We start from the raw sequence: 18,335 nt of genomic DNA on the forward strand, positions 1-18,335 counted from the left end.
CGTTAATTTTAATATGAACGGCGGCATCAAATGCTCCTTTGGAAGTCATTAAAGTCCCAGCCTGAATCTGTTTATAGAAACCCGAACTCTATGGAAGAGAAGCTCTAATCAGATTGTAGCTACTGAGCTTCGGTGGATCAATTACTTTGCAGCTCAAATTGATTGCTTTTCATTGCGGACCTGAGTCTTTTGATTACATGTTTTTTGAAAGTATGACATGAATAACTTTGGACTTATTACCAGCCGTGGGTATTAATCAGCATGGAGTAGACAAATCCCAGTTGCCAAGTCTGCCCCGGTAATGCAAAAGCCCTTTTAAATCATCGGAAACCTTTTCCTGCTGTCCCGTAACTGCATGCCGTGTGAACTCTTTTTCTTTTCTTTTCTTTTCTTTTTTTTAAATAGAACTTTAATTCAGGGATTATGGTTTTGTTTGCAGAACAACACGCTTTGGAAGCCGGACTCGTGCCAAGAGTGTGGTTGCCATGGCGACGTCGTCCTGTGCGAAGCCGCGGCGTGCAGAGACCCTCGCTGCAACTTTGAGAAGGTAAGAGAAGACAAGACAAGGGACATCCGGGTGGGAGATGGAATGAGTGGAAACAGTGGTGGTATTCAACCGGTTCGATCCGGTTCTGGCGAACCGGTGGCGGCGGGAGGCACCGCCCGCCCGTCTGGATGTAATCGCATCCCGTTTTTGATGCTCTGCACATGCGCGGAAGGTCCTGTGCATGCACGGAGGTGGTAAGTGCGAGCGCACTCACCTTTGCGAACCGGTAATGAAGGTAAGTGAATACCACCCCTGAGTAGGAGGCTCTGTGGTTCAGCCGGTTCGATCCAGTTCGAGCGAACTGGTGGTGGCGGCGGCGGGAGGCTCCGCCCACCCGTCCAGATGTAATCACGTCCCGTTTTTGATGCTCCGTGCATGTGCAAAAGGTCCTGCGCATGCACAGAAGTGGTGAGTGCGAGCGCACTCACATTTGCGAACCGGTAGCAAAGGTAAGTGAATACTACCCGAGTGAGAGGTTCTATGGTTGAGTCACTGTCGCTAAACTCAGGAGAAGAGCGTCTGCTTGAGATGCCAACGGTTGCAGGTTCCGCCTCCGAGGAGGGCTAGAAAGGATCCCAGATTTAAACTCTAGGGCGTGGGTCTCCAAATTCGGTGACTTGTTGACTTCCGACTCCCACAATTCCCCAGCCGGATATACCAAGTTTGGACACCCCCCCTGCTCTAGAGCAGTGGTGGGTTTCAATTTTTTTTTACTACCGGTTTTGTGGGTGTGGCTTGATGGGTGTGGCGTGGCTTGGTGGGTGTGGCTTGGTGGGCGTGGCAGGGGAAGGATACTGCAAAATCCCCATCCTTCCCCACTCCTGGGGAAAGGATATTGCAAAATCTCCATTCCCTCCCCACTCTGGGGCCAGCCAGAAGTGCTATTTGCTGGTTCTCTGAACTACTCAAAATTTCTGCTACCGGTTCTCCAGAACCTGTCAGAACCTGCTGGATTTCACCCCTGGATAATAGCCTCCAGTAAAAATAAGATGCTTTCTTCATTGTTTTTCCATTGCCAGGAAAAATCACGATTTCTTCTTTCAGGCCTGTTACTATCTTCTAATTTGAATATTTGAGGCTCCAGAGAAACTTTTCACTACTTTTCTGATTTTACATGTTGCATCTTCAATTGTTTTGCTTTAAAGAAAAAAAATGGAACTTGTTGAAGTTTCAGCGGGTGGCTAGGAACCTCAGGAGGGTCCGTTTTGAAGGGCAGTAATATCGGTTCTTTTAGAAAAAAAAGAAATTAATAGCAATACAAACGCAAAGAAACGGTGGTCGAGAGAGCGTGAATGGTATTTGTACCATATTTATCTGTTCAGGAGGAAATACTTCAAATATCACCCAGCTCTTGCTGCCCGGAGTGTGCTGAACGAACGGAAGGGTTCTGTGAGTACGAAGGACAACTCAGAGAAGTAAGTACTATGTATTTCTGGTGTTTTCTTTTTAACCTGTTGTGTCCCAGATGGGAACTTGTGTGAATTCCACAAACAGAGTTGTGACGGGCCATGTTGGGACCACGTTCTGGGCAAGATGAAGTTGGTTGCCTCTTTTGTACCCATTAGATGTTTCCTATAAAGCGGGGGTCTCAAACTGAAGGCACGGGGGCCGGATCTGGCCTGCAGGGTGCTTAGATCTGGCTCATGGGTTGTTATTTATAGTTATATATAGTTATATATAGGTAAATATTCCCCTCATATATATATGCTAGTCGTTGCCGACTCAAGGGGGCAGTGCTCATTTCCATTTCAAAGCCAAAAAGCCAGCGCTGTCTGAAGACGTCTCCATAGTCATGTGGCCGGCATGATTCAACGCCAAAGGCGCACGGAATGCTGTTACCTTCCCACCAAAGATGGTCCCTATTTTTTCTACTTGGATTTTTTATGTGCTTTCGAACTGCTAGGTTGGCAGAAGTTGGGACAAGTAACAGAAGCTCACCCCATTACACAACAGCACTAGGAATTCGAATCGCTGAATTGCCAACCTTTCAATCAACAAGCTCAGCATCCTAACCCCTTGAGCTACTGTGTTGTGTCTTGTCCGCTCTCACCGCAGCCGGGGTCTGCTTATCTGCTCCCGAACACGGAGGAATGTCCTGGCTCCATGCCCAGAAAAGCTGCAGAGGAGGGAGCATCCCCCGGCCCCAGCCCAGGCAAACGGAGCAGCTAGACCCCTCCCCCTCCTCCACAGCATGTGAGCCTGAGGAAAGTTTACTTCCAACAGCTGATTGGAGTGACCCTCGCATCAGAAGATTGGATAGGCAGAGGCAACAGAAGGAAGGGAGGGGCAGGCCTTAATGAGTGCTGAGTCATGGAGCCACACCCCATGGCCTATATAAAGGATCTGCTTTCTGGCAGTCTCTGAGTCAGGCAAAGTCGAACTTACCAGTCACTTACTGGTCTCCTGCCTGCTCTGAGGACTTTGCTAGGACTTTGGGCAGAGCTGCAGAGGCAAGCCTGATTCGGATTTCCCTGACCCGGCCGTCAGCGGAGGAGTGGGACACGACATACTGCATCCCCTTTTATATATATATATATAAAACCAAATAAAGGGAGACTAGTATACATCTATTTCAAGCTATTTAGCTCTCATCAGCTAGCCAGACCCTTACTTGGATTCGAACTTGGGCTGCCTGCATATTAGGCAGCTGTATTAACCTCTGAGCCACAAGTTCTCCTCCCTTTATCAGCTGAGCCAGGGGAAAGATTAAGTGTTTTTTTGTCAAAGGACCTGGTCTGCCCCAATAAGGAAGGGAGCATACTGCGTCCCTTTCGTCTTTCAACTCCAATCCAGGAGCCCTCAGGCAGTCTCTTTCACGACAAACTATTGTCGTAAAATCGACTGCCTGAGGGCTCCTGGATTGCAGTTGAATGGCGAAAGGGAAGCAGTATGCTCCTTCCCATATTGGGGCAGACCAGGTGCTTTGACAGAAAAACACTATATATATATATATATATATATAAATATATGTAGGTCTTGGTTATTCGGGTTTTCTCCCGCGTAAAATTGGAAGTGTCTTGGCGACGTTTCGACGAAGTCTCATTCGTCATCTTCAGGCTTCAGCTTCGTGCTTCTGGGAGCAATGTGTGATTGCAGCTGTTTCTTCCTTTTTAATTGGAAGTGTCTTGGCGACGTTTCGACGAAGTCTCATTCGTCATCTTCAGGCTTCAGCTTCGTGCTTCTGGGAGCAATGTGTGATTGCAGCTGTTTCTTCCTTTTTAATTGGAAGTGTCTTGGCGACGTTTCGACGAAGTCTCATTCGTCATCTTCAGGCTTCAGCTTCGTGCTTCTGGGAGCAATGTGTGATTGCAGCTGTTTCTTCCTTTTTAATTGGAAGTGTCTTGGCAACGTTTGGAGAAGTCTCATTCGTCATCTTCAGGCTTCAACCGTGCTTCTGGGAGCAATGTGTGATTGCAGCTGTTTCTTCCTTTTTAATTGGAAGTGTCTTGGCAACGTTTGGAGAAGTCTCATTCGTCATCTTCAGGCTTCAGCTTCGTGCTTCTGGGAGCAAAACCCGAATAACCAAAGACCTACATACAAACACCCGCGAAAACCTCAGAAAACAAATATATATATATATATATATATATATATATACATATACATATACATATACATATATATATATATATATGTAGGTCTTTGGTTATTCGGGTTTTCTCCGCGTAAAATTGGAAGTGTCTTGGCAACGTTTGGAGAAGTCTCATTCGTCATCTTCAGGCTTCAACCGTGCTTCTGGGAGCAATGTGTGATTGCAGCTGTTTCTTCCTTTTTAATTGGAAGTGTCTTGGCAACGTTTGGAGAAGTCTCATTCGTCATCTTCAGGCTTCAACCGTGCTTCTGGGAGCAAAACCCGAATAACCAAAGACCTACATACAAACACCCGAAAACCTCAGAAAACAAATATATATATATATATATATATATATATATACATATACATATACATATACATATATATATATATATATGTAGGTCTTTGGTTATTCGGGTTTTCTCCGCGTAAAATTGGAAGTGTCTTGGCAGCGTTTGGAGAAGTCTCATTCGTCATCTTCAGGCTTCAGCCGTGCTTCTGGGAGCAATGTGTGATTGCAGCTGTTTCTTCCTTTTTAATTGGTAGTGTCTTGGCAACGTTTCGGAGAAGTCTCATTCGTCATCTTCAGGCTTCAGCTTCGTGCTTCTGGGAGCAAAACCCGAATAACCAAAGACCTACATACAAACAGCCGCGAAAACCTCAGAATATATATATATATATTCCCATGGGAAAGTGATGTAGATAAGTTGTGTAGATTAGATAGATAGATAGATAGATAGATAGATAGATAGATAGATAGATAGATAGATAGATACATACATACATACATACATACCTGGATGGATGGATTAGATGTAGGTATTGAGGCAGGCAGGCAGGCAGGCAGGGAAATAGGTAGATAGATAAAGATAATAGATAGCTAGATAGCAAAAAGAAAGAAAGAAAGAAAGGAAGATTGCAGCAAATGCCAGCATTACAAATGTGGGATGCGGTTTTCTTGGCAGGCAGCCATCAAATAAAACATTGGTGACTTTTTTCCCCCTGTACTTTTCCTGTTCATTTCTTTTTCTTCTGGTTTTTCCTTGAAGCCTAACGCTGAATGGGCCAGTTCAGAATGCAGGACTTGCTCCTGTGCTAACGGAGGGGTTACTTGTGCCCCCAAACGCTGCTCTGCTCTTTCTTGCGAGGACAATGAAGTGGAAGATATCGGTCTGGGAGAATGCTGTCCCAAGTGTGTAAGCAGAAAAGGTGAGAAATCGTTTTCATCTGTCATACCTGAAACACCAGGGCCCACACCTGAAAGTCCAGTTAAACTGATTTATTACTAAATGCACAGGGATTTTTTTTCGACTAGTTCTTAGCATTGGTTTGGAGTTTCAGGGTCAACTGAAATCAAAGAAGGTTCGACTTAATCTGCTTGCGGCTATGTAAGGATTCTAGGCTAATCCCTCTTTTAACTCCACCCCCAGGGTCTTCCACTCCTTCTCCTGCATTACCACCTGGAAAGAGAAGCAGTGTAGCTAGCTCAGCATTGCAAAATCTAACTACGTTAGATATTTGTTATATGCATATACAGGTAGTCCTCATCTTAGAATAGTTCGTTTAGTGACCCTTCAAAGTTAATGACCGTTGCAGCTTCACCATGGGCATGTAATCAAAATTCAGAAACTTGGCAACTGACACATGATGGTTGCAGAGTCCTGGGCTCCTGTGACCTTTTGACAAGCAAAATCCATTCAATTCACCTAACTGTGACAAAAACACAGTTCGAAACGAGGCCAAACTTGTGTAACTGTCTCGCTTAGCAAGGAGAAACTTTGTGTGCAGTTGTGGTCATAAGTCAAGGACTACTGGCAGTCCTTGGCTTAATGGCCACAACTGAGCCAAAAATTTCTGTTGTTAAGGGAGACATTTGTTTATTGAATTTTGCCCCATTTTATGACTTTTCTTGGCACAGTTGCTAAGTGAATCACTGTAGGCGTTAAGTTAATAATACAGTTGTTAAGTGAATTTGGCTTTTCCTTTGACATACGATGAGATGAGATATAAGATGAGGTAAGGTAAGAGGAGAGGAGAGGAGGAGAATAGACAGGAGAGGAGAGGAGAGGAGGAGAATAGAGTGGAGAGGAGAGGGATGGTGACAGGAGGGGAGGGGAGAGAAGAGCAGGAGAATAGAGTGGAGAGGAGAGGAGGAGAAGAGAGTGGAGAAGAGAGGAGTGGAGAGGAGGAGAAAGGAGAGGCGGAGAATAGAGTGGAGAGAGAGGAGGAGAGGAGGAGAATAGAGTGGAGAGAGGAAGGAAGAGAATCTATTGAGAATGGAATGGAATGGAATGGAAGGAAAGAGGAGAAGAGAAGAGAAGAGAAGAGAAGAGAAGAGAAGAGAAGAGAAGAGAAGAGAAGAGAAGAGAAGAGAGCCTTTATTGTCATTTTTTACTGTGAGCAGACTGGCACAAATTAAAAATGAAATTCTGTTGCCTGCTCTCAAAAGAAAATATATATCTACCTGTACACTTACATTACAAACATATACACATGATACACTACACACACACACACACACACACACACACACACACACACACACACCACCCCATCCCACCCCACCCTGCATCACATCACATATACTTATTAATCACTGTCCATTTTGAATATGAATCGGAAGGAGGAAACTTGAGAATTCCCAAGGTTGATGCTACTGTATATGGAACAAAACTGTGGCTGAATCTTGATGTTCTTCTTCGGATACCCCGGAACCTGCTCCTGGAAGGTAACAAGGAAAACAGGTCGCTGAAGAGGATGGGTAGCGTCCCAGACAATCCTGCGAACAGAAGGTTGGAAAAGGTGATCCCACAACCCTGGGACACTGCAACGGACACATATAGGAGCCGGTTGCCAAGTGTCTGAATGTGATGGAAACCACCATTCCTCAAAATTGTGGGCAGAGCCAATACTCCTTTTGCGTTATATTTACTACTGCACTTTTGGCAGAAAAAGCATGGACATCTGTTCCGAAACGTGATTCTCCCAAAGTGATGATCATTGTTTGATGATGCAAACGCCAACCTTTGATTCTTGCATAACAATGTTGCACACAAATTGCAGCGTGTTACGCTTGTACCATTACGTGTCCCAGAAGTACGGTCTTCTCTTAGAGGAACTGCAGAAATATTGTTGAAATGCTTGACTGGGCATTGCACGTGAAATGTTAGTACTGCTTTAGAAAGCCTTGGTAAGATAACGCTTAGAATATAGCATCCAGTTTTGGTCACCATATTATAAAAAAAAAACGATGTAGAGACTCTGGAAAGAATGCAGAAAAGAACAATAAAGATGATTAGGGGGACTGGAAGCTAAAACAGTTGCAGGAATTGGGTTTGTCTTCTCTAGTGAAAAGAAGGACTAGGGGTGACATGATAGCAGTGCTCCGATAACTCAGGGGCTCCCACAAAGAAGAGGGAGTCAAGCAAGGGTGAAATGCTCCTGGTTCGGACTGGATCTGAATGGTGGTGGGTGGCGGGTGGTGGGTGGTGGGTGGTTCGGAGAACCAGTAGCAAAAATCCCTGCCTCCCCCCGCATCCCCAGCTGAGCCGTGCCATCATCAGAGCTTTTTTTTTTTTTAACTTTTAAAAGCATTTTTTCTTTGGCTGAAAAAATGCTTTTAAAAGTAAAAAAAAAAAGCCTCTGATGATCACACGGCTCAGCTGGGATCACCAGAACCTTTTGAAAGCATTTTTTCTACAACCTCTTCGGTTGAAAAGGTTGTTAAAAAATGCTTTTAAAGGGTTCTGGCGATCAGGCAACTCAGCTGGGATCATCAGAACCCTTTAAAAGCATTTTTTCTACAACCTCTTTGGCCGAAGAGGTTGTGAAAAAAATGCTTTTAAAAGGTTCTGGCGATCAGGCAACTCAGCTGGGATCATCAGAACCCTTTAAAAGCTTTTAAAAGGCTCCTCTGGCGATCCCAGCCGAGTTGCCTGATCATCAGTGGCTTTTAACAGCAGTTTTTTTTTACAAATGCTTTTAAAAGTTAAAAAAAAAAAGTTGGCCACACCCACCCAGTCACATTACCCCACCACCACCAAGCCACGCCCACAAAAGCGGTAGTCACAAATTTTACATTTCACCCCTGGATTCAAGCTATTCTCCAAAGCCACCAGAAGGCAAATCAAGAAGCAACGGATGGAAACTAACCAAGGAGAGAAGCAACCTGGAACTAGGGAGAAACAGTGAGGACAATTAACCAGTGGATTGACTTGCCTTCAGAAGTTGTGGGTGCTCCACTGCTGGAGGTTTTTAAGAAGAGACCGAACAGCCATTGCCTGAAATGGTATAGAGCAGTGATGGTTAAACTTTTCCGGACCGAGTGCCCAAAACGTGCACACACCCGAATGCGCACGCGCCCGAACCGCCACAATTCAATGCACGTGTGGCCCCCATGCATATACCCTACCCCACCCCACATGCGCATGCAGTCCCACATGTGCCACGCCCCCTCCCCATGAATGCGTGGTGGAGACCCGAAGACCAGCTGGCCGGCGGGAGGCATGCGTCGCCACAGAGAGGGTGCTGCGTGCCACCTGTGGCACATGTGCCATAGGTTTGCCGTCACAGGTATAGAGCAGGGGTGGGTTCTACTTACTTTTATTACTGGTTCGCATTGTGCCTGCGCAATGAAGCTTCTGCACATGCGCAGAAGAGTTTTGATGACGTTTGGGTCAGTGGGCAGAGCCTCCCGCCGGTTTTATTACCGGTTCTATAGAACCGGTCCGAACCGGGGGAGCAACCCACCATTGGTATAGAGTCTCCTGCTTGAGCAGGAGGTTGGACTAGAACAGGGATCACCAACTGGTGGTCCGCGAGAAAAAAATGGTGGTCCGCAGAAAAATTATTTTCATTTTTTTATATTGTACTAAATCGGGTTCTCAAATTACGGCTCCTGGGCTGGATACGTGCAATGAACTGTTGCTGCAGAGAGTCTCCCCCTTCGGGGTCTTTTTGTGTGGGTCGGAGGGGAGCAGAAATTCCGACTTGGGGTCTGCTTCAGCCTCCTGGTGCGGGGCTTTGGGCAAAGGCTGGAGGGAAGCACCACTGGTGGCGAAGAGCCAGAGGGCCTTGTTCTAGTGGGACTTCATCATGGCCTGGAACTGGCTGACCATCTCAGCCTGCTGAGCCTCCAGGCGCCTGGTCTTGCATTCCCGCAAGTCTTCCCTCTGCTTGGAAAGCCTATGCTCGTAGTCCTCAGTGAGGTGCTTCTGCTGAGCCTCCTTCTTGGTCAGATCCAATTTGAACTGAGCTGTTTTGCCAACTCTTTCTCATGGTGGCTGCTTAGCTCCAACAACTGCTTCCTGCTGGGGCCCTAAGGAGCCTGGGCAGGGAGACGAGGAGTGGCTGGGAGGGGAGAGGCAAGTAGAGGCCAGCGAGGTGCCCCTCAACGTGAGTGACATCAAGTTGGCCATGTCCACCCAGTCACATGACCACCTAGCCTCGCCCACCCAGCCGGTCATTAAGCAGGTCATATTAGTGGTCCACGGGACTTAAAATTATGGATTTAGTGGTCCCTGAGGTCCGAAAGGTTGGGGACCCCTGGACTAGAAGATCTCCAAGGCCCCTCCCAACTCTTGTTATTCTGTTATCTGTTATCTATCTTGTAAACAAAGACCTCAAACGTAGACCAAATTTGGCGGTCTTTATTGTCTTTTTAGACTCATGTTCTTTCGACGGCGAAATAATCCCGAACAGGAAAGTATGGCGGCTGAGCCCGTGTGCCAAATGCGTCTGTCGGGATGGCTCTCTGCGGTGCTTCACCGTTTCTTGTCCACCTGCATTCTGTAATGCGGTAAGATCTATTATGCATGCTGTCAACTTCTTTGCATTGTATTACTTTTTAAAGCTGTAATTAGATGATGTATCGATGTATCCTCTCGTGAAAAACTGCTGCCTGAGAAAATAGAAATTAAAATGGGATTACAGACCCGGCCCTATTTTACGTTTCCTCTACGTTGCAGTTATGGAGAGATGGCATATTTTATTTATTTATTTATTTATAATTTAATTTCTATACCGCCCTTCTCCCGACGGACTCAGGGCGGTTTACAGCCATAATTAAAACACAGAATATAAATAACAAATTTTAAAAAGGAATTAAAAACAAATATTTAGTAGGCCAAATTAACTAAGACGGTCATAGACCGACATAAAACCCCTTTAAAATTACAATTAAAATACACTTAGGCTAGTCCCGCACGATGAAATAATAAAGTCTTCAGTTCACGTTTGAAGGTCCGGAGGTCGGGGAGTTGGCGTAACCCCGGAGGCAACTCATTCCAAAGGGCCGGTGCTGCCACAGAGAAGGCTCTCCCCCTGGGGGCCGCCAACCGACATTGTTTGGTCGACGGCACCCTGAGGAGGCCCACTCTGTGGGAGCGCACAGGTCGTTGGGAGGCTATCGGTGGCAGAAGGCGGTCTTGTAGATAGCCCGGTCCTAAGCCATGGAGCGCTTTAAAGGTGGTCACTAACACCTTGAATTGCACCTGGAAGGCTACTGGCAGCCAGTGCAGGCCACGCAGGATAGGTGTTATATGGGAGCAACGCGGTGCTTCCTCTATCACCCGCGCAGCCGCATTCTGGACTAGCTGAGGTTATAAGGAGGGAGGGAGCTCCCTTCTTCTGCTTGGCCAAAGAATTCCTCTGTTTGAACAGCTGCATTCCCTAGGAGGGTAGGGAATAGTGCCCTCGCTCTGATTTGGCTTGATCATGTCATTAGGATGCTCAGCTGCTCAACTGCACTGCCATAGAAATACGATTTTGTGGCTTGTGATCCTGGCAGTTGACTCCTAGCTTTCTTGCTTGCCTGTAATAGTCATACATTCCAGACATTACTTCCGGCTCCTCCTCTTCCTCCTCCTCTTCTCCCCCTCTATTGTCCCCCTTCCTCTTCCCCTTCTCCTCCTCCTCTCCCCCTTTACCCCTCTACTTCCCCTCCCCTTCCCCTCCTCCTCTTTCTTCCCCTTCCTCCTCCTCCCCTCTTCTCCCCCTTCCCTCTCTTCCTCCATTGTATGCTACAATGGTCGTAAGTGTGAAAAATGGCCATAAGTTCCTTTGTGGTGCCCTTGTAACTTCGAACCGTCACTAAATGAACTGTTGCAAGTCGAGGGCTACCTGTGGAATCACCCTGGAACCTTTGACTGTAAGAACCCCCAATTAATGGAGCTCAGATAATTATGTTCCCAAACGAGTCGTTTCTGTCTGTTATATCCAAAGTAGTCCGGACGCATCTCTTAATGTAAACCTTGTTTCCTTTTGCGTATTCATGTTACACACATTTAACTCATGTAAAGGACATGGCACTGCTTACGCCACTTGTAGCAACTGTGCCATGATATCATGATGCAAAGGAGGTAAAATAAGGTAAATTAACCCAAATAACATACATTTGGATTTAACGGACCTTTGGGAAAACAAGACACCCCTTCCCCCTCCCGCTAATGGTTCATTAAATCAAGCCTTTACGGCAGCCTTAATTTGCTCTTAGCGCATAATTGCATTTTAATGAATTGCCGAGTGTTTATAAGTCACTCTGCTTGTAATCAGTGACCAAATTGCTAGATTCTGTTATTCCAATAAAATATTGATGCTGCGTTTCCTTTTACTCCCTTCCCAGTTAAGTTAAATATTGATGTCCTCTTTTGCTTTACCTCTTAATTAAGTAAGAGAGTTAAGGCTTTATCACGTGTTTTGTGTTTGTGTGCTTAGTAGGCTTTAAATATTTAGGACAAATAGCTACGAACCAGAGAATGGAACATACTTCTGATCTGACCTTATGACGTATTTCATAAGGTCAAAAAGTGAATGGACCTCTTTTGGTCTAACCACGTCACGAACAGGAGTTGTTCCATCATTCGTTGTGGAGCAGAGTTGAGAACTCACTAGAAGAATCTACCTCTGATATTTACTCAAATGAGTAAATTTAGGAAATATTTTCTATTAGATATATTTTTGAAGGAGAGGGGAATTGAGAGTGGGATTATGTGTGGAGTGACTAGAGATTATAATTTAAGATTTATTTTGGATTATGATTGTTAGTTTTGATACCCGGCATTTTGTTCTGGGAAGTCGGGGGGTGGGGGTGGGAGGTAAAAGGAACGGGAAGTGGGAGGTATGAGGGTAGAGGATGGAGTGATGGTTAATGTACAGGGATTATTGAAGATGTATAAAAATAATTAATGTAGGGCCGGGTCTGCCCAGCTACCATTTTAGAATGGTGGGGAGGGAGAAAGGAGGAGAGAGTAGGAGGTAGGAAAGAGGAGAAGAGGGGGAGAAGAGGGAGAAGAGGAAGGAAGAGGGGTAGAAGAGGGAGAAGGAAGGTGTAGGGTGTAGGGAGGAGAAAAAAACAAAAATAAAAATCTACTTCTGTAGGAGAAATACAAGCAGAGCCTGGCAGTGGAGTCAAGAGAGGAATCAGCCTAGAATCACTAACGTACTCACAAGCTCTCTTGAATTCCATTAGCTCTTATCTTGTGCTCTCTTCTCTTTGCCACTCCCTCTCCTACAAATCATCCATCTCTGAAGCCACAGAATTCTTTTACTATCAAAAGAGTGTCTTGCCTTATGGACATTCCTTTTATTTCACATTAAGAGGAATGGATCTCCCTGAACGGTTGACTAGTCATTCGGGTTACTAAGGAGGAACATGGTGCATAGCAGCAGGAGGCCAAACAACACGGATCATCAACTTCAGGCAGTGAACAATTTCTCTCTTGCAATGATCTCCCTTCACTCTTCCATCCTGAGTTTAAAGAGCCAGCAGGAGTCACATTACAAATACAAAACCCTTCTTGATGATGGTATATATACTGTATTTTTTGGAGTATAAGACGCTCCAAAGTATAAGATGCACCTAGCTTTTGGGGAGGAAAACAAGAGAAGGGGGGGGGGGAAATCTACCCCTGCCTCTGCCTCCCAGCAATTTGCCTCCTTACAGCAAAGAGCCAGTTTCAGTTTCAGCACAGCCTGATTAGCACAAGAAAAAAAAAATCTGCCTCTGCCTCCCAGCAATTTGCCTCCTTGCAGCAAGCACCGTGTTTCAGTTTCAGCACAGCCTGTTTAGCACAAGCAGCTGATTGTCGGTTGGATTTGCCTCCTGACAATCAGCTGTTTCAGAGTGCAGGAATTGCCATAGCCTATTGCCGCCTCTGCGTGCTCCATTTTCAGCCCATTCCGATCCCTGATGCCCAGAATGGGCAGAAAATGGAGTGCGCAGAGGGTGAAAATGGGATGCAGAGGGCGCACGGAGGCAGCAATAGGTTATGGCAAACCACACGCTGCCATCACTACCAGATCAGGTGATCCGGTCCGAACCGGGAGCATTTCACCCCTGGTTTGAATAAAGAATCATTCCTTTTCCTTGTCATTTTCTACACCTAATCTTCGCAAGCAATTTGTTCATAAGTTGCAATAACTGTTAGGACTTCAATCCACCGAGGAATTGAAGCTGGGAATTCATCTTTTCCCAATGTTGAACGATTAGTTTGTTTAAACAATAAGCGGGACATTGAGCTTCCATTTCTGTTTGTGCAACCATCAATTCTCATATACATTAGGTATGTTATCAAAAAAAGTATGGATGTCTGAAAAGAAGTTATATTCTTTTATATCTTTATTTCGGAAAGACATAAATCTTTTTCAAGATTTATGGATATCTAAAACCTTGGGGGGAAAAAATCCCGGATGTTTGAAAAATATTAAACCTTGTCGCAAAATTAAATTAATGTATGCAATTATTTCTTCCCAGAATATAATACCTCCAGGATATTAACACAAAAATTATTTTAATGAAGCATTACTCTCTTTGTAATTCCAGCCACACAAAGATTCGTCTTCTCACGAATGAAGGCAAATATACTTGTCTCAGGATAACGTTGCAAGAATGTGTGTTAGGGTTCCAAGTAACACCCCAAACGAAAGAAAACTCCGAGGCTTGAGTTTCCTCAAAGTTCCATTTTATTAGAGATGACATATTGGCACATCTGGGAAAACCCGAATCTGAAAGCTTCTAGGTTTTCCCCACCCAAAAGAAAGTTCAAGTCCCTGCCCAGTTCCCACATGTCCATCACATGATGCGATCAGGCACCATCCAAAACTAGAGATGCCTCCCTAGTTGCATGGCAAGATGGCCTTGACTCTCTGAGAAAAGAATGTTATTTTGACTACATATCACCATACTCTATACCCGTGATGGCAAACCTATGGCACATGTGCCCAAAGTGGCATGCTGAGCCATGTCACCTGGCATGCATGAAGTTGCCCGTTCCTCTTCCGGGTTTCTGGCGTGTATGCGCAGGTGACGATCAGCTGGCTTTTTGGCATGTGGCAGTTCCGGAAACTGGAAGAGCTGGTCTTCCATTTTTCTGCAGGAGCATGCGTCAGCTGATCATTGTGCATGCACGCACGGCAGAAACCCATAAGAGTGCACTGGAAACCAGAAGTTCATTTTTGGGCACAGACGTGCCCTGGGTAGCTACTATTCTGGATCGTGGCCCAGACAAGCACATGCGCGCTGCCTTTTCGGCGCTCGGTGCTGAAAAGATTCACCATCACTGCTTTATACAATCCCCCCTCCCATTTTGCCACAGTAGAAAATGTGGCAGGCCTGAAGGCCCAAATGCCAAAGATGGCTTCCAGGTCTGACACAGAGGTTTTTGTCTTCTGAGCTTCTGGATTCTTGCTGGAGCCCAATCCTCAAGAAAGTTCTCCCTAGCAGAGTGAACACACAAACTATTCCAGAGGTGGGTTTCAGCAGGTTCTGACCAGTTCTGGAGAACAGGTAGCAGAAATTTTGAGTAGTTCGGAGACCCAGTAAATACCACCTCTGCCTGGCCCCGCCCCCATCTATTCTCTGCCTCCCAATTCCCAGCTGATTGGGAGGAAATGGGGATTTTGCAGTAACCTTCCCCTGGCGTGGGGTGGGAATGGAGATTTTACAGTATCCTTCCCCTGGAGTGGGGTGGGAATGGAGATTTTATAGTATCCTTCTCCTGGAGTGGGGTGGGAATGGAGATTTTACAGTATCCTTCCCCTGGAGTGGGGTGGGAATGGAGATTTTATAGTATCCTTCTCCTGGAGTGGGGTGGGAATGGAGATTTTACAGTATCCTTCCCCTGCCACGCCCACCAAGCCACGCCCACCAAGCCACACCATGCCCACCAAGCCACACCTACAGAACTGGTAGTAAAAAAATTTGAAACCCACCACTGCACTGTTTGGAAAATTAAACCTCTCGTCCCAGTGACCGACCTAAATCGGATTCCTTTCCTATACAAGTGCAAAGGGATCTAATGTCCAAAATTCAGATTACCATAATTCTGTATTATTGCAAGGATTCCTGAAAGGCATTTCTCAACTGGCTAATTTTGCGGGCAGGAGCATCTACAGGGGATGTTCAAACATAAATCAAAGATATTGCCCTAATTAAATCGCAGCCTTTTTCCCCCCCTTTTTACTTGGGTCACCTGTGCATTGCCGGCAAAGCGCCTCTTTGAGCAAGATGGCTGGTTTAGAAATATGAAAAATAAATAAATGCATACATGCATGAATAAATGCATAAATAAATTTAACAAGGATGATGGGGTATTGCTTTCACGACCATCATCTCATCACCTCCATCTCCTCCCTGCGGACTCATTTGCTTTGGAGATTGTCTCTGAATTTTTGTCACGAAGTTCCAAAGGAAGATAAATAGTAATGGCAATAGCACTTAAGACTTATATACTTGCCTCATAGTGCTTTACAGCCCTCTCTGAGTGGTTTACAGAGTCAGCCTATTTCCCCCCAACAGTCTGGGTCCTCATTTTACCTCACCTCGGAAAGATGGAAGGCTGAGTCAACCCTGAGCTGGTCAGGATCGAACTGCTGACAATCGGCAATTAGCGGAATTAGCCTTCAGTATTGCATTCTAAGTACTGCGCTAAATTCGTCTTAAAATGGGCTTCCTATTCTACATTTCTTCTCTGTTTTTTATTTTGGTTCCTGCAGCAGCATCTTCACCCACGCAATGTCTCGATGACGTGACACCTTTACAAAATGTGATGAATTGGGATGTGATTGTGCTTTTCTTTTTTCTTTTTTACTTTAAAAGTTGTCCTAACCCTACTGGAAACTTAATGTACCATACTATTTTGTATTTCGGCAATGTAATATTGGGGCATCCAGAAGTTATGAAAGTTTGGATGGGGTGTTGTGGTCCGCCAGCAGCCCATGGACCTGGCAATGGAGACAGACAGTGAGGAGGCTGGGGAGGACAATGGGCCAGCCCTGGAGTCAGGGGAAGGCCCAGATGAGGGCTCTGCATCAGAGGCAGAGATGGGGCCAGGGCCATCTGGGAGCGATGTGCAGACTTCGGAGCCTCCAGAGGCAGACAGCAGAGAGGCAGAGAAACGGGAAAAGCCTGTTCCTAGTGCATGCATGCACAGAGCTGCCAGAAGGCAAGAGGCAGCTAAAGCAAAAAGGACGATTCGGGAGTAAGGCCAGAAGATGATTTGCCCCTCCCATAAGGCTTAAAAGAGCAGCAACGAGCAGTTGGGTTCTTTGTAGAAAAGCAACATTGATTTCCGTGCTTCTTGTCAGCATCTGCACCTCCTAAAAGATTATGTGTCAACCCTGAAGCTGGCCTGACTGATGCCATTTTGAGACTTCAGCACTGACACACTGGAGAAGAGGGACAGGGAAGGGGGGGGGGAAATAGAGATAGTTGGGGTGTTGTGGTCAAAACAAAATACTTTCTCTTGGGAACAAGGACATTCCTGCAGGTGCTTGGAAGGAGGGGACTGAGATCACCTAGCAACTGGACTGTATCCTGATTGGGCCATGTGAATGATAGTTTTGCGAAAGTGATAAACTTTTACTTTTAATTAGAATAGAATAGAATAGAATAGAATAGAATAGAATAGAATAGAATAGAATAGAATAGAATTTTTTATTGGCCAAGTGTGATTGGACACACAAGGAATTTGTCTTGGTGCATATGCTCTCAGTATAAATAAAAGAAAAGATACACCCATCAAGAATTCTAAGGTACAACACTTAATAATAGTCATATGGTACAAATAAGCAATCAGGAAACAATTGATATCAATATAAAGGTGAAAACTGTGAGAATAATCAGAGTCGGTTTTCACCAGCCTGTGCCAATATGACATATCCAATAAAATTATTCTTTAAGGGGTCTACCTGCCTCAGAGTTTTGTTTGCTATGGGTATGTTACTCATAACCCTGACATTGTGCAATTTCAGTACAATTTGTTAGTGCGAAGAGGGGCTTCCAGAATCTTTTTGATTTGAGGCCATCATGGACTAAGTATTATGTCAAACAAATGTCCTCCTACTGTGTTAAAAAAAGACAGGGTAATTGTTAGGTTTTGGCAAATATGACATCCCTCTTTTTTTCTTATTTGCTATCTGAGCCGTAAGACGAGTCTTGGGGAGAGGACAAAACCCTCCTAGCAATCTTCGAGCAATTTCTCTTTCTGTATTGATAGAATCTCCAGCTGGGTTTAATCTTAAGGTGTGAAGGACATCAAACAAGCGGGTTGCTTCATTTTAATTTTTCTCTTTTTAAGTATGAGCTTTGTCACCTTGTCCATCATGCTTCCCAGTCTTCTTTTTGGCAACCACACATTATCTACAAAGGCTGGAAGTTGCGGAGGGTGAAATATTCTCTGAAAGCATTTCCGTTCTTCTTTCTCACTAAGAAGGCATACAGGTAGTCCTCAACTTACGATCAAAATTGAGCCCCCAGATTTCTGTTCCCAAGCAAGACAGTTGTTGAGTGAGTTTTGCCCCATTTTACAACCCATTCTTGCTACATTTGTTCAGGGCATCAGTAATTTGCTAAGTGAGTAACACGTGTGTTAAATGAATCAGGCTTCCCCATCGACTTTGCTTGTCAGAGGGTCACAAAAGGGGATGGCAGGACTCCGGGACACTGCAAACGTCATAAATACGAATCAGTTGCCAAGCCGCTGAATTTTAATCACGTGACCATGAGGATGGTTGTGGGCGTGAAAAATGATCATAAGTCACTTTTTTCAGTGCCAATGTAACTCTCAACCATCACTAAATGAATGGTTGTAAGTTGAGGGCAATCCGTAATTCATAGAATGTTGAACTGGTTGAAAGATTCTAAAGGTCCTTTTTTACTTTGTATTGTTATGTTATAAGTGGTCGTTAATTTTAACGATTTAGTGGTTTTTTTGTTTC

The 18,335-nt window shown here is 45.1% G+C and overlaps 1 protein-coding gene across 1 annotated transcript in view; it reads left to right on the forward strand.

Moving 5' to 3' along the window:
* Positions 1–18,335, forward strand: part of FRAS1 (Fraser extracellular matrix complex subunit 1) — a 548,508-nt gene that overhangs the window by 192,039 nt on the left and 338,134 nt on the right. Inside the window, exons 3-6 of the mRNA XM_058193082.1 lie at positions 440–547; positions 1,870–1,962; positions 5,171–5,330; positions 9,785–9,918. Coding sequence (XP_058049065.1) covers positions 440–547; positions 1,870–1,962; positions 5,171–5,330; positions 9,785–9,918 — 495 coding nt within the window. The remainder of the gene's footprint in view (positions 1–439; positions 548–1,869; positions 1,963–5,170; positions 5,331–9,784; positions 9,919–18,335) is intronic.

Source organism: Ahaetulla prasina, chromosome 8 (genome assembly GCF_028640845.1).
Source record: "Ahaetulla prasina isolate Xishuangbanna chromosome 8, ASM2864084v1, whole genome shotgun sequence".
Classification (NCBI taxonomy): Eukaryota; Metazoa; Chordata; class Lepidosauria; order Squamata; family Colubridae; genus Ahaetulla; species Ahaetulla prasina.